The following is a 16237-nucleotide window of genomic DNA, read 5'->3' on the forward strand; positions in this document are numbered from 1 at the left end:
CATTTTCCTTTGTTTGCGCTTTCTTGCTGCATCTGCCTCTGGCATATTGTGAATTTCACAGAGTGCTTTGGTTCTGTTAAAGTTCTGTTGTAAATGCATCTGTGCGTTTGCCTACCAGTGTGTCACATACAGCTTGTTTGCCAAAACAAGCCTCTGCCAGGTCTACAGTCTCTTTCTGGAGGAATTTATGTAATCCCTCAGTTATAGAAAGAAGGCACTGAAACATCAGTAGCAAATACACGGTGGAGAACTTATGAAGCTTTGCTCTCAGACCAACAGCCATGGGGGATCCAATGGAGTTAAATTGCAGTTAAAGTGTCCAGGACTGCATTTATGGACCGCAGCCGGCATGCCCAGCGAGTGTTTGAGAGCTGTACAAGTTCTCTAAGTTTGAACTTGTGGTTAACTGGGGATATACTGAACAACTAATACACATTCTCCAAGAAACTGAAATGGTGTCCGTAATCTCGAGCACAGCATTCGATCATGTCATTCTGAGATTCTGGAGAGAGATACGTCGCATTTGATGGAGTATTGTACCTTTGCAGGAAAGGGTCAAACTCCTTTAAAAGCTCCATACATTCAAGAAAAGTCCCTCTATTTATGCTTTCACTAGATTCATCACTGGCACGGAAAGAGAGTCTTCCTAACATTGAGGTGACCGCAACAATTCTCCTCAGATACTCCCTTCTCTCTGCAATATCACTAGCATGGGCAGATGTTAAAATCTGAGCAATGTTCCCATGAATGCTAGTTGCCTGGTAGCTTTGCCATGCCATAACACTGTCTGTGTGTTTGTGCCATCTCATGTTTACCGAAGATAAAAAAGCTTTTTTCAAATTTTTGCAGCCATTACTGACAAAAAGAGTCAAATGTAATGTTTTTGCACAAACAAAAATCTAAAAGAAAGCTGCGTTTTTGTGGACAGAGGACTCTACCCAATTGTACTCCTCAAACCAGCAGTGCTGAAATTCCCTTTTCTGTGTACCAAAACTTTTGTGTGGGTAGCTATTCAGCCTCACTTGTCTGGGCCCAGTCTTTGTCACCTAAATCTCTCTAATTTCTGGAAGGAGTTGCTGCAGCAGCTTGCTTACTTTCTTTCTCTGGATCTGTTTGTTGTCCCTCCCTGTCTGGATCTGTTTGTTGTCCCTCCCTGTCTGGATCTGTATGTTGTCCCTCCCTGTCTGGATCGGTTTGTTGTCCCTCCCTGTCTGGATCGGTTTGTTCTCCCTCCCTGTCTGGATCGGTTTGTTGCCCCTCCCTGTCTGGATCTGTTTGTTGCCCCTCCCTGTCTGGATCTGTTTGTTGCCCCTCCATGTCTGGATCTGTTTGTTCTCCCTCCCTGTCTGGATCTGTTTGTTCTCCCTCCCTGTCTGGATCTGTTTGTTCTCCCTCCCTGTCTGGATCTGTTTGTTGTCCCTCTTAACTGCAAGCTTAAACATCTACTCTGTTTCATCATTAACCTTCATCAGACATGCTCCCTCAGCCCTGTCAGCCTCCAGCTTCTTTCCCTCATTCTTGTCTACTGTGTTTTGACATGTATTGTTATTAAACTCATATTTACACTAACTCAAGGCTTAATAGGTGATTAATCAGTTTAAGTTTTAATTTGTTTGTTTGAACTGGTAAAATCTTCATTTCTCGCCGGATTGGCCTTCGGCAGAGCTGCTGGCACTGCCTCCCTTGAAGAATTTCCGTATATCCATCTAAAGTTAGTCGTTAGCTAGCCTACAGTTGAGAAATTGAGGATAATACAATGACATTGTGATCAACACTATGTCACCTTTTCTACACATGATCTACTGATAATTGTTTTGCAATGGCCTACTGAATGAAAGCAATTGAGTATGAAAAGACATGTGCATGATGTTACGTCATCTGTCTCATTTATAGCCTGGCACAGATAGCAAAACTACATTAAATACAACGTTAATTAGATATCGTCGCAACATAACTTAATTTAAAATAACGAATTTAACAAATTTAAAATACAACGTTAACCGGTAGCTAGCTCGCAACATCGTTTACACTGTAACTTACAGGAAGCCTCAAATAAAAACGTATTGGTCAACAAAGCTTTGATTATGACAAAAGTCTATAGTAGTGAGTTCTCTGTTCTAACGTACCACACATTCACATTGTAGCATATCTGCATGAATCCGTCCTGTCAGAGCCTGTTCCTGTCCGTTTACTGTTAGCTAGCAGTCTCAAGCCACAGAAGTAGCTAACGTTAACCAAAATGTTAGCTACAAGTAGGCCTAACAGTCACTAGCGGATGCAGCAGCAACCTCCCCCAGGTCCTAGTGCACGACCCAGTAAGAAGTTTAATAAGATGCGATGGAACGGTTGACGGAAAAAAAAGAAATCACAGAGAAAATATATTGACTGATATATTTATTTATTTAGGGGGGTCTAATGAATATTTTAAAACAGGCCTAGTGACGTCCCTGACTAGAACTAAGGGGCATAGCCCGAACCATGAAAAACAGCCCCAGACCATTATTCCTCCTCCACCAAAGTTTACAGTTGGCACTATGCATTCAGGCAGGTTGTGTTCTCCTGGCATCCGCCAAACCAAGATTCGTCCGTTGTACTGCCAGATGGTGAAGTGTGACTCATCACTCCAGAGAACGCGTTTCCACTGCTCCAGAGTCCAATGGCGGCGAGCTTTACACCACTCCAGTTAACGCTTGGCACTGAGCATGGTGATCTTAGGCTTACTGCTCGGCCATAGAAACCCATTTCATGAAGCACCCAACGAACAGTTCTTGTGCTGACGTTGCTTCCAGAGGCAGTTTGGAACTCTGTAGTGAGTGTTGCAACTGAGGACAGACCATTTGTATGCGCTTCAGCACTCGGCGGTCCCGTTCTGTGAGCTTGTGTGGCCTACAACTTTGTGGCTGAGCCATTGTTGCTCCTACACATTTCCACTTCATAATAAACAGAACTTACAGTTGACCGGGGCAGCTCTAGCAGGGCAGAAATTTGACAAACTGATTGTTGGAAAGGTCACTGTGACGGTGCCACATTGAAAGTCACTGAGCTCTTCAGTAAGGCCAGCTAATGTTTGTTTATGGAGATTGTATGGCTATGTACTCAATATTATACACCTGTCAGCAACGGGTGTGGCTGAAATAGCCAAATCCACTAATTTGAAGGGGTGTCCACATACTTTTGGATATATCGTATATTTTAATAGGCTACATATAGGGAAAGGGGGTTACCTAGTCAGTTGCACAACTGAATGCATGTAACCGAAATATGTATTCTGCGTTTAACTCAACCCCTCTGAATAAGAGAGGTGCGGGGTCTGCCTTAATCGACATCATCGGCACCTGGGGAGCAGTTGTTGGGGGTTAACTACCTTGCTAAAGGGCAGAACGACAGATCTTTCCACATTGCCGGCTCTGTGATTTGAACCGGCAACCTTTCGGTTACTGGCCCAACGCTCTTAACCGCTAACCTGCCGCCCACAGTATGTTTGTTACACTGGTAAGGCATTTTTAACCGGAACCAACAGGAACCTTTTAATTATATCCTCTCCATAGTCATGCAAATGCGACAGATAGCTACTGATGCTTTAATAGACTGGAAACGATATGAACTGAGTTCTCCCGACAACATCCCTGCTCAATGTGTAAATGTACATTACCGGTCAACAGTTTAGAACACCTACTCATTCAAGAGTTTTTCTTTATGGATTCATGTAGTAACCAAAAAAAAAGTGTTAAACAAATCAAAAAATATTATATATTTCAGATTCTTCAAATAGCCACCCTTTGCCTTGATGACAGCTTTGCACACTCTTGGCATTCTCTCAACCAGCTTCATGACGCAGTCACCTGAACAAGCATAGACCAGATTCTGAGTTATGATGGGGTTGAAACTAAGCTCATGAGGCATTTAAATATCCCTCAAGAATTAGGGGTATATACAGTGCTCTCCGAAATTATTGGGACAGTAAATAATTTGTCTTTTGGCTCTAATCCAAAAGTTTGGATTTGAAATCAAACAATGACAATTAGATTACAGTGCAGAAAGTTACAGAAGCACAAATATGATACCCACCCCAAAAAATGCTAACTTCCCCTGTTATTGTAATGGTGAGAGGTTAGCATGTTTTGGGTGTGTGATATTTGTGCATCTGTAACTTTCTCACTCATCACGATTCACATTAATTTAGGATTATACGTAATCATGGTAGCATCCACATTCATGTAGAAGTGATTAGAAACATTTTACTCTTAATTACATAATGTTTACCATTCATTTCTATTGGGCACAAAACCATCTGAGGCACAACCAAAAAACAGCAAATGCATCCAACAAATGTGTCGTCACAAGCTTGACGTAGTCATTGCATGCTATGAATTTGGGAAAACAAATACTTATTTTTTACTACTTTAATACACATTTACTTTAATACAAGTGAATTTGTCCGAAATAATTTTGATCCCCTAAAATGTTGGGACTATGTACAAAAAGTTCTGTCATTTCTAAACGGTTCACCCGATATGGATGAAAATACCATTGTTTGATTTCAAATCCAAATGGGTCAAGTATACAGCTAAAAGAAGAAACCAACTTCACTGTCCCAATAATTATGGAGGGCACTGTATCATTCATTTGAATGATACAAATGTGTATTTGATTTAAATATCATAGAGGACCATTAAAAAGCAGGCAAAACCCAGACACTCCCCTCAGGGCAGTGTCAAGTCACTCCTGTGAAACGGAGTATATGAGTAGGGTGTAACATCTGGGTCATATGCCACCATAAAAGGTGTGTAAGGCGACCCTCTCGTTGTCACCACCTGCGGGGAGGTGAGACCTTTGGGAGCTAGTGGCTAGGCTAATTATCTACCTTAAGCACACATTTTCCCTCCAAATTAACCTCTCATTTATGGGTCATGCCACTGCCCGGCATGTGTAATTAAATGATGAGTTGAGAACGGTGTGGTCCCTCTGATACACCATAAGGGAACAGTAGTGCATCTCTCTCTCCCTCTCCAAAACAACCTGGCCCTTTGGAAAGGCAAATATGAGTTCTAGGGAAGACTCGAGGGTAGAATCTAAAAAATAGCACCAACATTCTACAGATACACAAGCATGGTTTGTGTGGTCCAGAGAATAGGAAACAAATTATTTACCACCCTGTGTGGTAATCATGTGTCTCTGAGGAAAGTTACCTATTTGGCTAATTGAGTGAGGACCGAGAAGTGGTATAAAAATGTGGGCCAGTGACTCACCCCTTCCTGATGATGATGATGATGGCCCCCAGGAGCAGGATGAGCACCACCAGGCCCCCAGCACACACCCCCAGGATCAGCCCCATCTCCTCTGAGTGTTGGGACACCTCCAGAGCCCGCCGGTGGTCCTTACAGGCCGCTGAGAGAGAGTGATGAAGGGAGTAGGGGGGGAAGCAGAGATGGGGAGGGATGAAGGGAGAGAGAAAGGAGGTGGGACAGAGAGGGGGGTAGAAAGAGAGCAAGCGAAACAGAAGGAAGGAGAGAGACAGAGGGTTAAGAGGGGGGGAACAGAAAAAAGGATACAGAGAAAGGAAGAAATGTACAGGCTTAAAATGCAGGTCAATAATAATCAATGCTTATCATACACAACAGCCATCACTCTGTCAAATCCTGACTCGTAACATTACAATGGCTGCATTCACACTAACACCCTGACTGCTGAGAAAAGATGGAATGTTTCAAAACAGACTGACTCTTCACCGCCACATCTGTGCATTCATATGCACGGTTGAATTTATTTCCATGGCAGTATGTTTCAAGGGACGATTGTTACATATTGAAACTGTCTGGCTACCAGAATGTACAATAAAAACATTTACAAAAAGGTGTGTGGTGCCCACATTTTAAGCAGCCAGTAGAGAATCACCATGACCTCACCGGAGCATGAGCTGCCGCTAATATAGACACCTTGTGTTCATTAGACAAAATAATTGGACGGGAGACACAAACAGACCACTGTCATGTGAGAGCTTTTCAATAGGCAAATCATATTGGCTATTTATCTGCTCTTTTAATAGCAATTGGGGAAAGATGTGTCTCCTACGACAACAAAAGCCCTTTGTGTCTTCGAGTGATACAGTATATCTCAACCCTCCTATCCCGTGTATGAGGCCAGGGATAACAGTTGTCAAGGACTGGGGAATGTTGTGGAGGGTCTTCACAAACTGCCACACTGAGTACCTGGGTCGTGTTCAACGGGCACCAAACAGAAGAACACAGACCGAAATAGAGTGCCTATCTGGACCTTTTCGTTTTCAACCGTGTGCCCCAATGAAGGTGACTTTGCTTGAAGACGAAGACATTCTGTACAACCGCAGTATGTTAAATACCACATCAAAACAGTGTTTTTTTGTGGAAGAAATCCAAGACAATCCAAGATGATCGTGTGGTTAATTTAAATCCACACAAGTACATTAGAATATGGATGGCAGGTAGTCTAGCCGTTAAGAGCATTGGGCCCGTAACCGAAAGGTTGCTAGTTCAAATCCCCTAACCGGCAAGGTGGAAAAATTTGCTGTTCTGCCCTTGAGCAAGGCAGTTAACAACTGCTCCTTAGGTGCCAATGAAGTCGATTAAAGCAGCCCCTGCACTTCTCTCATTCAGAGGGGTTAAATAGGGAAGACATTTCGGTTGAATGCATTCAGTTGTGCAACTGACTAGGTATTCCCCTTTCCCCAGTATAATTTCAAGGTGTCCCGGTGTCTGTAAGATACGGTAAAGGCCATTATTATAATAATAACAAGTTACTCATCTCATTGGCACAAAGCTCTACACTTATGGAAATGGTAGGAGAAGCAAGACGCTTTTTATGTCTTGTAGCAGGAACCCACTTATCTACTTTCTCTGTGTAGTGTCAGCCTCTCCTTTTGGCCATAACAGCCCTGCAACCAGCCCTACTGTGCCTTTAGGAACATTTGCACTGCCATTCTCTAGTGGAGGAGAAAGTCAGAGCTGGCCTAAGGAAAGAGGTCTAGATAGCTAACTAGCGGATGGAATAAAGAGGCTCACAAGGGCAGAATGAGATCTGGGGCAGAGGAAAGGGAAAATAAGCCATGTTTTAGCCCTCTCCTTGTACAACCAGGCCCAGGGGCATTTTACCGACCTCATCCCTATGGGGGAGAACTCTTACAGTACATTTTAATGAAAAATCACCAAATACTGTATATGATAGGGGATAGTCCCAACGTTTTAGCAGCCTTGTATGTACTCTGACACTAATGTTTTTACAGTCTATCACATTTATTCAGATAATTACCATAGATGTCATTGGTGTACAGATCACATAGACTAATGGACTCTGAGCCTTATGTCTCCCCTGACAAAATGGATACATCCTTGGAGTTCTATACACGAGTATCACAGGTATTCTTTTTGTGTACCACACGTTTGCTTGACGTACAAGGGTGACAGGTATAACTAATTCAGCCAGCCTCCCTTCAGAAAGCATTCGTACTCTGACTTATTCCACATTTTGTTAAGTTAATGGCTGAATTCAAAATGGATTAAATATATTTGTTTTTCTCACCCATCTACACACAATACCCCATAATGACAAAGTGAAAACATGTTTTTAGAAATGTGTGCAAATTTACTGAAAATGAAATACAGAAATATCAAATTTACATAAGTATTCACACCCCTAAGTCAATATTTTGTAGAAGCACCTTTGGCAGCGATTACAGCTGTGAGTCTTTCTGGGTAAGTTTCTAAGAGCTTTCCACACCTGGATTGTCAAATCCAATCAAACTTTATTTGTCACATGCACCGAATACAACCTTACCGTGAAATGCTAACTTACAAGCCCTTATACAACAGTGCAGTTCAAGAAGAGTTAAGAAAACATTTACCAAGTAAAATAAAAAAAACACAATAACATAACAATAACGAGGCTATATACAGGGGTAACGGTACCGAGTCATTGTGCGTGGGTACAGGTCAGTTGAAGTAATTTGTACATGTAGGTAGGGGTGAAGGGACTATGCATAGATAATAAACAGCGAGTACCAGCACTGTACAAAACAATTGGGGGGGGGGGGGGGGGGTCAATGTAATAGTCCGGTGGCCATTTGATTAATTGTTCAGCAGGCTTATGGCTTGGGGGCAGAAGCTGTTAACGATCCTTTTGATGCTAGATTGTCGTGCGGTAGCAGATAAAACAGTCTATGACTTGGGTGACTGGAGTCTATGACAATTTTATGGGCTTTCCTCTGACACCGCCTATTATATAGATCCTGGATTGCAGGACGCTTGGCCCCAGTGATGTACTGGGCCGTACACACTACCCTCTGTAGCACCTTACGGTCAGATGCCAAGCAGTTGTCATACCAGGCGGTAATGCAACCGGACAGGATGCTCTCGATGGTGCAGCTGTAGAACTTTTTGAGGATCTGGGGACCCATGCCAAATCATTTCAATCTCCTGAGGGGGAAAAGGTTTTGTCGTGCCCTCTTCACGACTGTCTTGGTGTGTTTGAACCATGATTGTTCGTTGGTGATGTGGACACCAAGGAACTTGAAACTCTCAACCCACTCCACTACAGCCCAGTTGATGTTAATCCTTGGGGTTCTGTACACGAGTATTGTGCAACATTTGCCCAATATTCTTTTCAAAATTCTTCAAGCTGTGTCAAATTGGTTGTTGGTCATTGCGAGACAAACATGTTCAAGTCTTGCCATAGATTTTAAAGTACATTGAAGTTAAAAGGGCCACTCAGGAACATTCACTGTCTTCTTGGTAAGCAACCTCAGTGTACTGTAGATATGGCCATGTGTTTTAGGTTATTGTCCCGCTGAAAGGTGAATTCATCTCCCAGTATCTGATGGGAAGCAGACTGATCCAGGTTTTCCTCTAGGATTTTGCATGTGCTTAGCTCCATTACATTAATCGTTTTACCCCTCCTTCTTTTCACTCTGTCATTTAGAATAGTATTGTGGAGTAACTACAATGTTGTTGATCCATCCTCAGTTCTCTCCTGAAATTGTTTTAAAGTCACCATTGGCCTCTTCGTGAAATCCCATGAGGTCATCAGAGATATGAAGGAGGCCTGTATCTGGGTGTGTTGATACCCCATCCAAAATGTTATCATTAACTTCACCATGCTCAACTGGATACTCAATGTCTTCTTTTTTTAAATCCATCTACCAATGGGTACCATTCTTCACGAGGCTTTGGAAAGCCTCCATGGTCTTTATAGTTGAATCTGTGTTGGAAATGCACTGCTCGACTGAGGGTCCTTACAGATTATTGTATGTGTGGGGCACAAAGTAGAGATAGTCATTCAAAAATCATGTTAAACTCTATTATTGTACACAGTCAGTCCATGCAACTTATTATGTGACTTGTTAAGCACATTTCTACTCCTGAACTTATATACATTTGCCATAAGAAAGTGGCTGCATGCATATTCACACAAGACAGTTCAGCTTTTCATTTAATGAATAGGTAAAATTTCAAAAAACATAATTCCACTTTGACATTATTGGGTATTGTGTGTAGGCCAGCGGCAAAACAATCTTTATCCATTTAATCCTTTTAAAAATTCAGGCTGTAACACAACAAAATGTGGAGAAAGTCAAGGAGTGTGAATACTTTCTGAAGGCACTGTAGTTGGCCGAAAATTCATTAAAGACTTTGTTCCTACTGTGGCAAATCTCCTCAAGATTAGGAGCGTTTGTCCCAAATTAAGTGGGAAACTGTCACCAAAATCACCACAGAATGAGAGTTCTTTTGAACAGGACAGTACCCGTGTGTTTGTTTCTCCGTCCTGGTCCACCTAGGCCACAGGCAAGGTCAAGGATAGCAGGGTTCGGTACATGAATCGGGCTCTCGGTAGGTCCAGGTCCAAACGCCAACAGGTAAGTCCAAACAGTCCAGCTCATACACGGTAAATCCAGCCGATATATATCGTCTCTTTCTCCATGGTTCACAGATCCTTCCAGCCCTTTCTCTCCCTCTTCCTGGTTTGTCTTGACCCTTTATCTGTGGGTCGGCCCCACCTTCTGAGGGTTCCCCTTGCTACTGGGAATTGTAGTTTTGGCAGTCGGCCATTTTGTAATCTATAGTTCTGACCGGGGAGGCCATTTTAGTGATAGGGCAGAGCCAGTTTATTAGTTCTGCTCTCACATATGTGCCATTTATCACTCGACCCCCTTCTTTGCCACACATCTCCCCCCTAGATCCGACCCCCTAGGTCGGGCTACCGCAGCAAAATATGCGTGCATGTGGAATAACCCATCCACATTTCCCAATTCCTTCCCTGCTCTGTGGTTTAAGTCAAAGTGAAACGGTTGGAGACTCAAAAACCACCGCATCACCCGAACGTATTTCTCTTTAGCCCTATGCATCCAGGAGAGTGGGCCATGGTCACTGATGAGGGTGAAGTGGCGCCACGCAGGTAGTATTTCAGGCTTTCTAGAGCCCACTTTACTGCCAGCACCTCTTTCTCAACAACTGAGTAGTTGGTCTCCCGTGGTTCCAGCTTCCTGCTTAACAGGACGGGGTGTTCCACCCCTTCTACCTCTTGGGATAGCAGTGCTCCCAAGCCGACCTCTGAGGCATCCGTCTGAACCACAAACTCTTTCTCAAAGTCTGGTACCACCAGCACTGGATTACAGCAGAGAGCCTCCTGTAATGTCCTAAAAGCTTTGGTGGCCCTTTCATTCCATTTGACCATGTTTGGCCTTCTGGCTCTAGTCATGTCGGTGAGTGGGGCGGCCACTGTGGCATAACTTGGGATGATCTTCCGGTAGTAACCGGTCAGCCCTAGGAAGGCTCGAACATGCTTCTTATTTACTGGTTTCGGCCATTCTCTAATTGCCTCCACCTTCTTACATTGGGGTTTGATTATCCCTCTTCCCACGGTGTATCCCAGATACTCTGTTTCCTCTAACCCCATGTAACACTTGGCAGGGTTTGCCGTGAGCCCTGCCTTTCTAAGGGTGTCTAACACTGCCTGTACCCGGGGTAAGTGGGATTCCCAATCTGGGCTGTAGATCCCCACGTTATCTAAATAAGCTGCGGCGTACGCTTGGTGCAGTTTTAGGACCTTGTCCATTAGCCGTTGACAGGTGGCTGGGGCCCCGTGTAAGCCGAATGGCATGACGGTGTATTGAAACAAACCGTCAGGGGTTGCAAAGGCTGTCTTTTCTTTGGCTCTGGGGGGGTCAGAGGAATTTCTCTCTCTCTCCATGCTTTTAACAGGTTTATGTGATAGATCTGTTCCTGGGGCTGTCGACCTGGCTGTCGGATCTGATAATGAACTTCTCCTATTCTCTCCAGTACGTCATATGGTCCTTTCCATGTGGCTAGTAGTTTGCACTCTACCGTGGGGATCAGCACTAACACCTTATCTCCCGGTTGAAATTCCATCAGGGTAGCCTGTCGGTTATAAGTGTGCCGCTGGTGCTCTTGTGCTTGTCTCATGTGCTCTCTGACGATGGGCATGACTGTGGCTATCCTGTCTTGCATAGCCGTGACGTGCTCTATGACACAAGTATACGGGGTGGATTGGTGCTCCCAGGTTTCCCGAGCAATGTCTAAGATTCCCCGGGGGTGCCTCCCATATACCAGCTCAAAGGGGGAAAACCCCAGCGAGGCTTGAGGAACCTCTCTAATGGCAAACATCAGATACGGCAACATGCAATCCCAGTTTTTCCCATCCTTATCGATTACCTTCCTAAGCATTGACTTCAGGGTACGGTTGAATCTCTCATCCTCTGTATGAGGATGATAAACCGATGTCCTCAACTGTTTCACATGCCACAATTTACAAAGCTCCACCATGGTGAACAGGAGCACTAATTCATTGGGAATATTTTTGGAAGCCATCGTCCAAAGGGGAATGGCTTCTGGGTAGCAAGTGGCATAATCTAGAATGACCAGAATGTATTGGTGCGGATTTGGGAAGTGGGCCCACTATATCCTTTGCTATCCTCTCAAATGGCGTTTCGATTAATAGGTAGTGGCACTAACGGGCTTCTAACAGCTGGTCTGGGAGCTGTTAACTGGCACTCCGGGCACTCTCCACAATGCCGAGTTACTTCAGCCTGAATTCCTGGCCAGTAAAACCTCCTTACAATCCGGTCTCGGGTTTTAATCGAGACCAAGTTGTCCACCCAGAATGTGCCCATGAGCTAGAACCAGTCCTGTCCTCCGGTACCGGCTGGGGACCAACTGTTCCACCACATCAACCCCTATCTTTGAGACTCTGTACACCAAACCCTTTTTCATGATGAAGTGGGGAAAACTATTAGGCATCATCCCGTCATTTATGGGAGTACCATCTATGACCTGCATATCTGTTCTGGCTTGCTGCAGGGTTGGATCCTGGTTTTGGGCCGTCCCGAAATTAGTCAGGGACCCTGCCAGGTCTGCTGGTTTTAGATAGTCGTCCTCTGGATTCAGATTGATCACCAGCCCCACTAGTACCGGGCTGCTCGTTATCAACGAGGTCTGCCACTTCTTCCTCCCCTACTAGCACCTGTGATGTTGGCCCCTGGGAGACCCCTTTTCTTGGCTTGAAGGCTACATGCTACTTCCTGCTTGGTCAGGGTTGGTGGCTTCTCAAATATGCCGTTCTTCTGGCCTAACTTCGCAAAGTTAGGAAAGTATCTACCCAGTATTACATCATATGGCATCTTTGGGACCACGCCAACCTCACAATCCAGCAGACCGTCCTCGGTTTGTATGCTCACTAAGGCTGTGGGGTACAGACGGGTATCCCCATGAATGCACGTAACACTGATATCCTGACTTGTATCCAGCTTATGAGTCGGCACTAGGTTTGCAACGACCACGGTTAGCATACTGCCGGAATCCCTTCAACCTTACACTTATGTTTGTTTTTTGATCTTTCAAGTACAGTGATTACCAAAGGACATGCATACCATATATCAGCTTCTTCTTTTTCACCGAGGTTACATTGGCTCTTCTTTAATAGGGCATTAGGCTGCAATATGTCCCGGTTGATTACAATTGTAACAGATAATAGGGTTTCGGGGGGGGGGGGGACCCCCTCAATCCCCGGTCCCGGCTTTTTCCGTAGTGTCTTGTCCCCATTGTGATTCTTTCCTCACGGCCCCACACTGCTTTCTTCCCCCTCCAAATGTTGGGACAGTCTTACTCTGTTCGCTGGTTCGCCCAGGCCTGGGGAATGGGGATCTTTCCTCCTGTGCCTGCTCAGCTATTCCTGCCGTACAATACCCTTCAACCAGGCCCACGAGAAGGTCGGTGGAAAGTACCTCGTTCTGGCCAACCCATCGTCGAACTTCTTGGGGTAGACCTCGCTGAAACTGGTCGAGTACAATGGCCTCGACGATCTCAGCGGATGAATGGGTCTCCGGTTGCAACCATTTCCGTGCCAGGTGAATCAAGTTGAACATCTGTGTTCGGGGGTTTGTCCAGGTCGGTAGGACCACTGGTGGAAGCGGTGTGCCCTCACGGTATCGGTCACTGCCAGTCTAGTTAGAATCTCTCCCTTTATTTTATCGTAATCCTGTGCATCTTTCAACTCCAGGTCGAAATACGCTTTTTGAGCGTCCCCTGCCAGGTATGGTGCCAGAAGCCCTGCCCATTCTTCTTTCGGCCACCTCTCCCTCTCTGCCGTCCTTTTGAAGGTGGTGACATATGCTTCCACATCATCCTGCTTTGTCATTTTTTGAGGAAAATGATTGGCCCGCCTCTGGGTATTTCCAGCTGGTAACTGAGCCCCAATTTGGTCCGCTAGCTCCTTTAGGCCTTCTCTTAACTCCCGGGTGTTTCTCTCTTGATCCTCTCTGAGCAGCTGGTTGGTGCGGTGCTGGACCTGTAACGTGTCCTGATACATTCGCATTGCATCCTGATGAGTTATTTGTTGAGCTCTAGTTGCCTCTTGTTGCGCGGCCGCCACTTGTAACAGGGCCTGTATGGCTAGCTCCATACTCATTTTCCCGAGAAAACTGTCATAACCAAACAAAGCCACAAAAAAAACTGACTCCCCTTTGGAGTGCTAACTGAATTTTTTTTCTCTCTACCTAACCAGCGGTATGGTTAGTCCATTTGCCCGCATTCTCCACCAGGTGTGGCAAATCACTTCAAGATTAGGAGCGTTTGTCACAAATTAATTGGGAAACTGTCACCAAAATCACCCCAGAATGAGAGTTCTTTCGAACAGTGTGTTTGTTTCTCCATCCTAGTCCACCCAGGCCGCAGGCAAGGTCAAAGATAGCAGGGTTCGGTACACAAATCGGGTTCTCGGTAGGTCCAGGTCCAAACGCCAACAGGCACGTCCAAACAGTCCAGCTCATACATGGTAAATCCAGCCGATATATATCGTCTCTTTCACCATGGTTCACAGATCCTTCCAGCCCTTTCTCTCCCTCTTCCTGGTTTGTCTTGACCCTTTATCTGTGGGTCGGCCACACCTTCTGAGGCTTCCCCTTGCTTCTGGGAAGTGTAGTTTTGGCAGTCGGCCATTTTGTGATCTGTAGTTCTGACCGGGGTGGCCATTTTAGTGATAGGGCAGAGCCCGTTTATTAGTTCTGCTCTCACATATGTGCCATTTATCACTCGACCCCCTTCTTTGCTACACTACCAACACAGAGAGATGGAGAAGCAATATATAACTTCAATTCATCATGTGAAATACAGGAGTAGGCCTATATTTTTCATCCCAATAACATGGCTGCGGGGGAAAAATATATTTATTTAACTGACACCCTGGACAGATAGGATCATCTTGCCACACTTAGTCTGGGAATTTCTATTAGCCAAACATGACATTTTTTCCACATTAATCCATACACCTACCGGCTGGCTGAGAGTGGGGAAATTGGCACTTAGAGGAGAAATGGAAGTCTATTGTTGTGTTGGGAGCAGCCAAGAGATTGTTAATTAAATTGTCACCTGGAAGTTGATATGCAATCTCCAGCTTTGTTATCTAAACCCAAATAATTGTCCTGCACTTTGCTGATCATAGGCTGTTTAAAAGTAACGCTTCACGACAAGTAAAATGCGGTGATGCAGCAGCAACCATTTTTAACATTAGAGGGATCACATAGATAAAAAAATTACTAACCACTGGCACTGATGTGTTGTACCTTGACATTTAAAATGATCTGGGGTATCCTATTTGTCAATTTAGTTCCATCAGTTTATAAAGCTGGTCTTCTTACTTAACCTGTCGGACACCATATTATTTCCCGTTTTTCAAGCAGGATGTTAAAAGGCTGATTAAAAAGTAGCTAAAGTTGATTATAATCCATTTGAAAGCTATTTGGGGAGTTAAAACACAATTTGGCTGAATGTTCAAATTCATTTTCATCGGGTTCTCATCAAGGCCCTTTATCTTTTCTTTCCCTCTCTCTCTCTCACTGCCTACAGTATGTGCTAGAGAAAAGAGACATGTACTGTGTAATGTTCATCAATGTGTCGAGGCGTAATTAATCAAAGCCCAACTGGGTGTCTGGGAGGAGCAGATGGAGTGAGACGCAGAGCTAGAATGGCTTGCCTTGCCTTTTGGATTCATGCTTCAAGAGAGCTTGGTCTCTTTCATTACTCAGTCACAAAAAGAGGCCTTCACCGAAAAGTACACCTTGCCAAGTCAATTTACTAGCAAGACTAGCTTACTGTTGCAGCGCTATGATAACTATAAATACATTACTTTTAGTCAGCACGATGCGACATCGAACAACGGCAGAGGGGGAGAGCCTGTCGTGCCATCAGAAGTCAATTTCTATACCCTTTTCATGTCCATTTGAGTCCCTGTGGCTGTGTGATAGAGAGTGGGAGGGAGGAAGGGGGGAGAAACATTGCTCATATTGATGGGCTCAGGTAGTTCCATCTGTGTTTTTGATGTGAAGGGCCCTTCTTGAGCAGACAGGGGTCAAAAGCCGTCAGATGTTTCTCTCCCCCTCCGAGTATTGTAGCTGTCTGACGGGAACAGTGGAACTGCCTTTGATATGGTTGTGTCCCCCCAAACAAACATGATGAAAGCCTGATCTCTAATCTCTCCCTGCTTGCTGTCCTTTTCTCTGAAGGCAAGGAGAGGAAAGATCACAGGAGTCTGCCTCATCACTAAACAACATGGATCTTCAGAGAAATCCCCCTGCTTCTTGTTTGGACCTGGACCCAACACAAATTGTTGGGTTCAGGTCTTTGGAGTTGCATTTAGAGTGTAAGGTCAACATGCTACAGTAAAGCCTACAGGACTTCAGAGACCCGGGGATATCCAT

The 16237-nt window shown here is 44.7% G+C and overlaps 1 protein-coding gene across 1 annotated transcript in view; it reads right to left on the reverse strand.

Annotated features, from left to right (window-relative positions):
* The window catches only part of LOC112068237 (protein tyrosine phosphatase receptor type U), a 276274-nt gene that overhangs the window by 90637 nt on the left and 169400 nt on the right, over window positions 1-16237 (reverse strand). Inside the window, exon 13 of the mRNA XM_070438079.1 lies at window positions 5250-5388. Within this exon, the coding sequence (XP_070294180.1) occupies window positions 5250-5388 (139 nt within the window). The remainder of the gene's footprint in view (window positions 1-5249; window positions 5389-16237) is intronic.

The sequence above is a fragment of the Salvelinus sp. IW2-2015 genome, unplaced genomic scaffold (genome assembly GCF_002910315.2).
Source record: "Salvelinus sp. IW2-2015 unplaced genomic scaffold, ASM291031v2 Un_scaffold319, whole genome shotgun sequence".
Taxonomy (NCBI): domain Eukaryota; kingdom Metazoa; phylum Chordata; class Actinopteri; order Salmoniformes; family Salmonidae; genus Salvelinus; species Salvelinus sp. IW2-2015.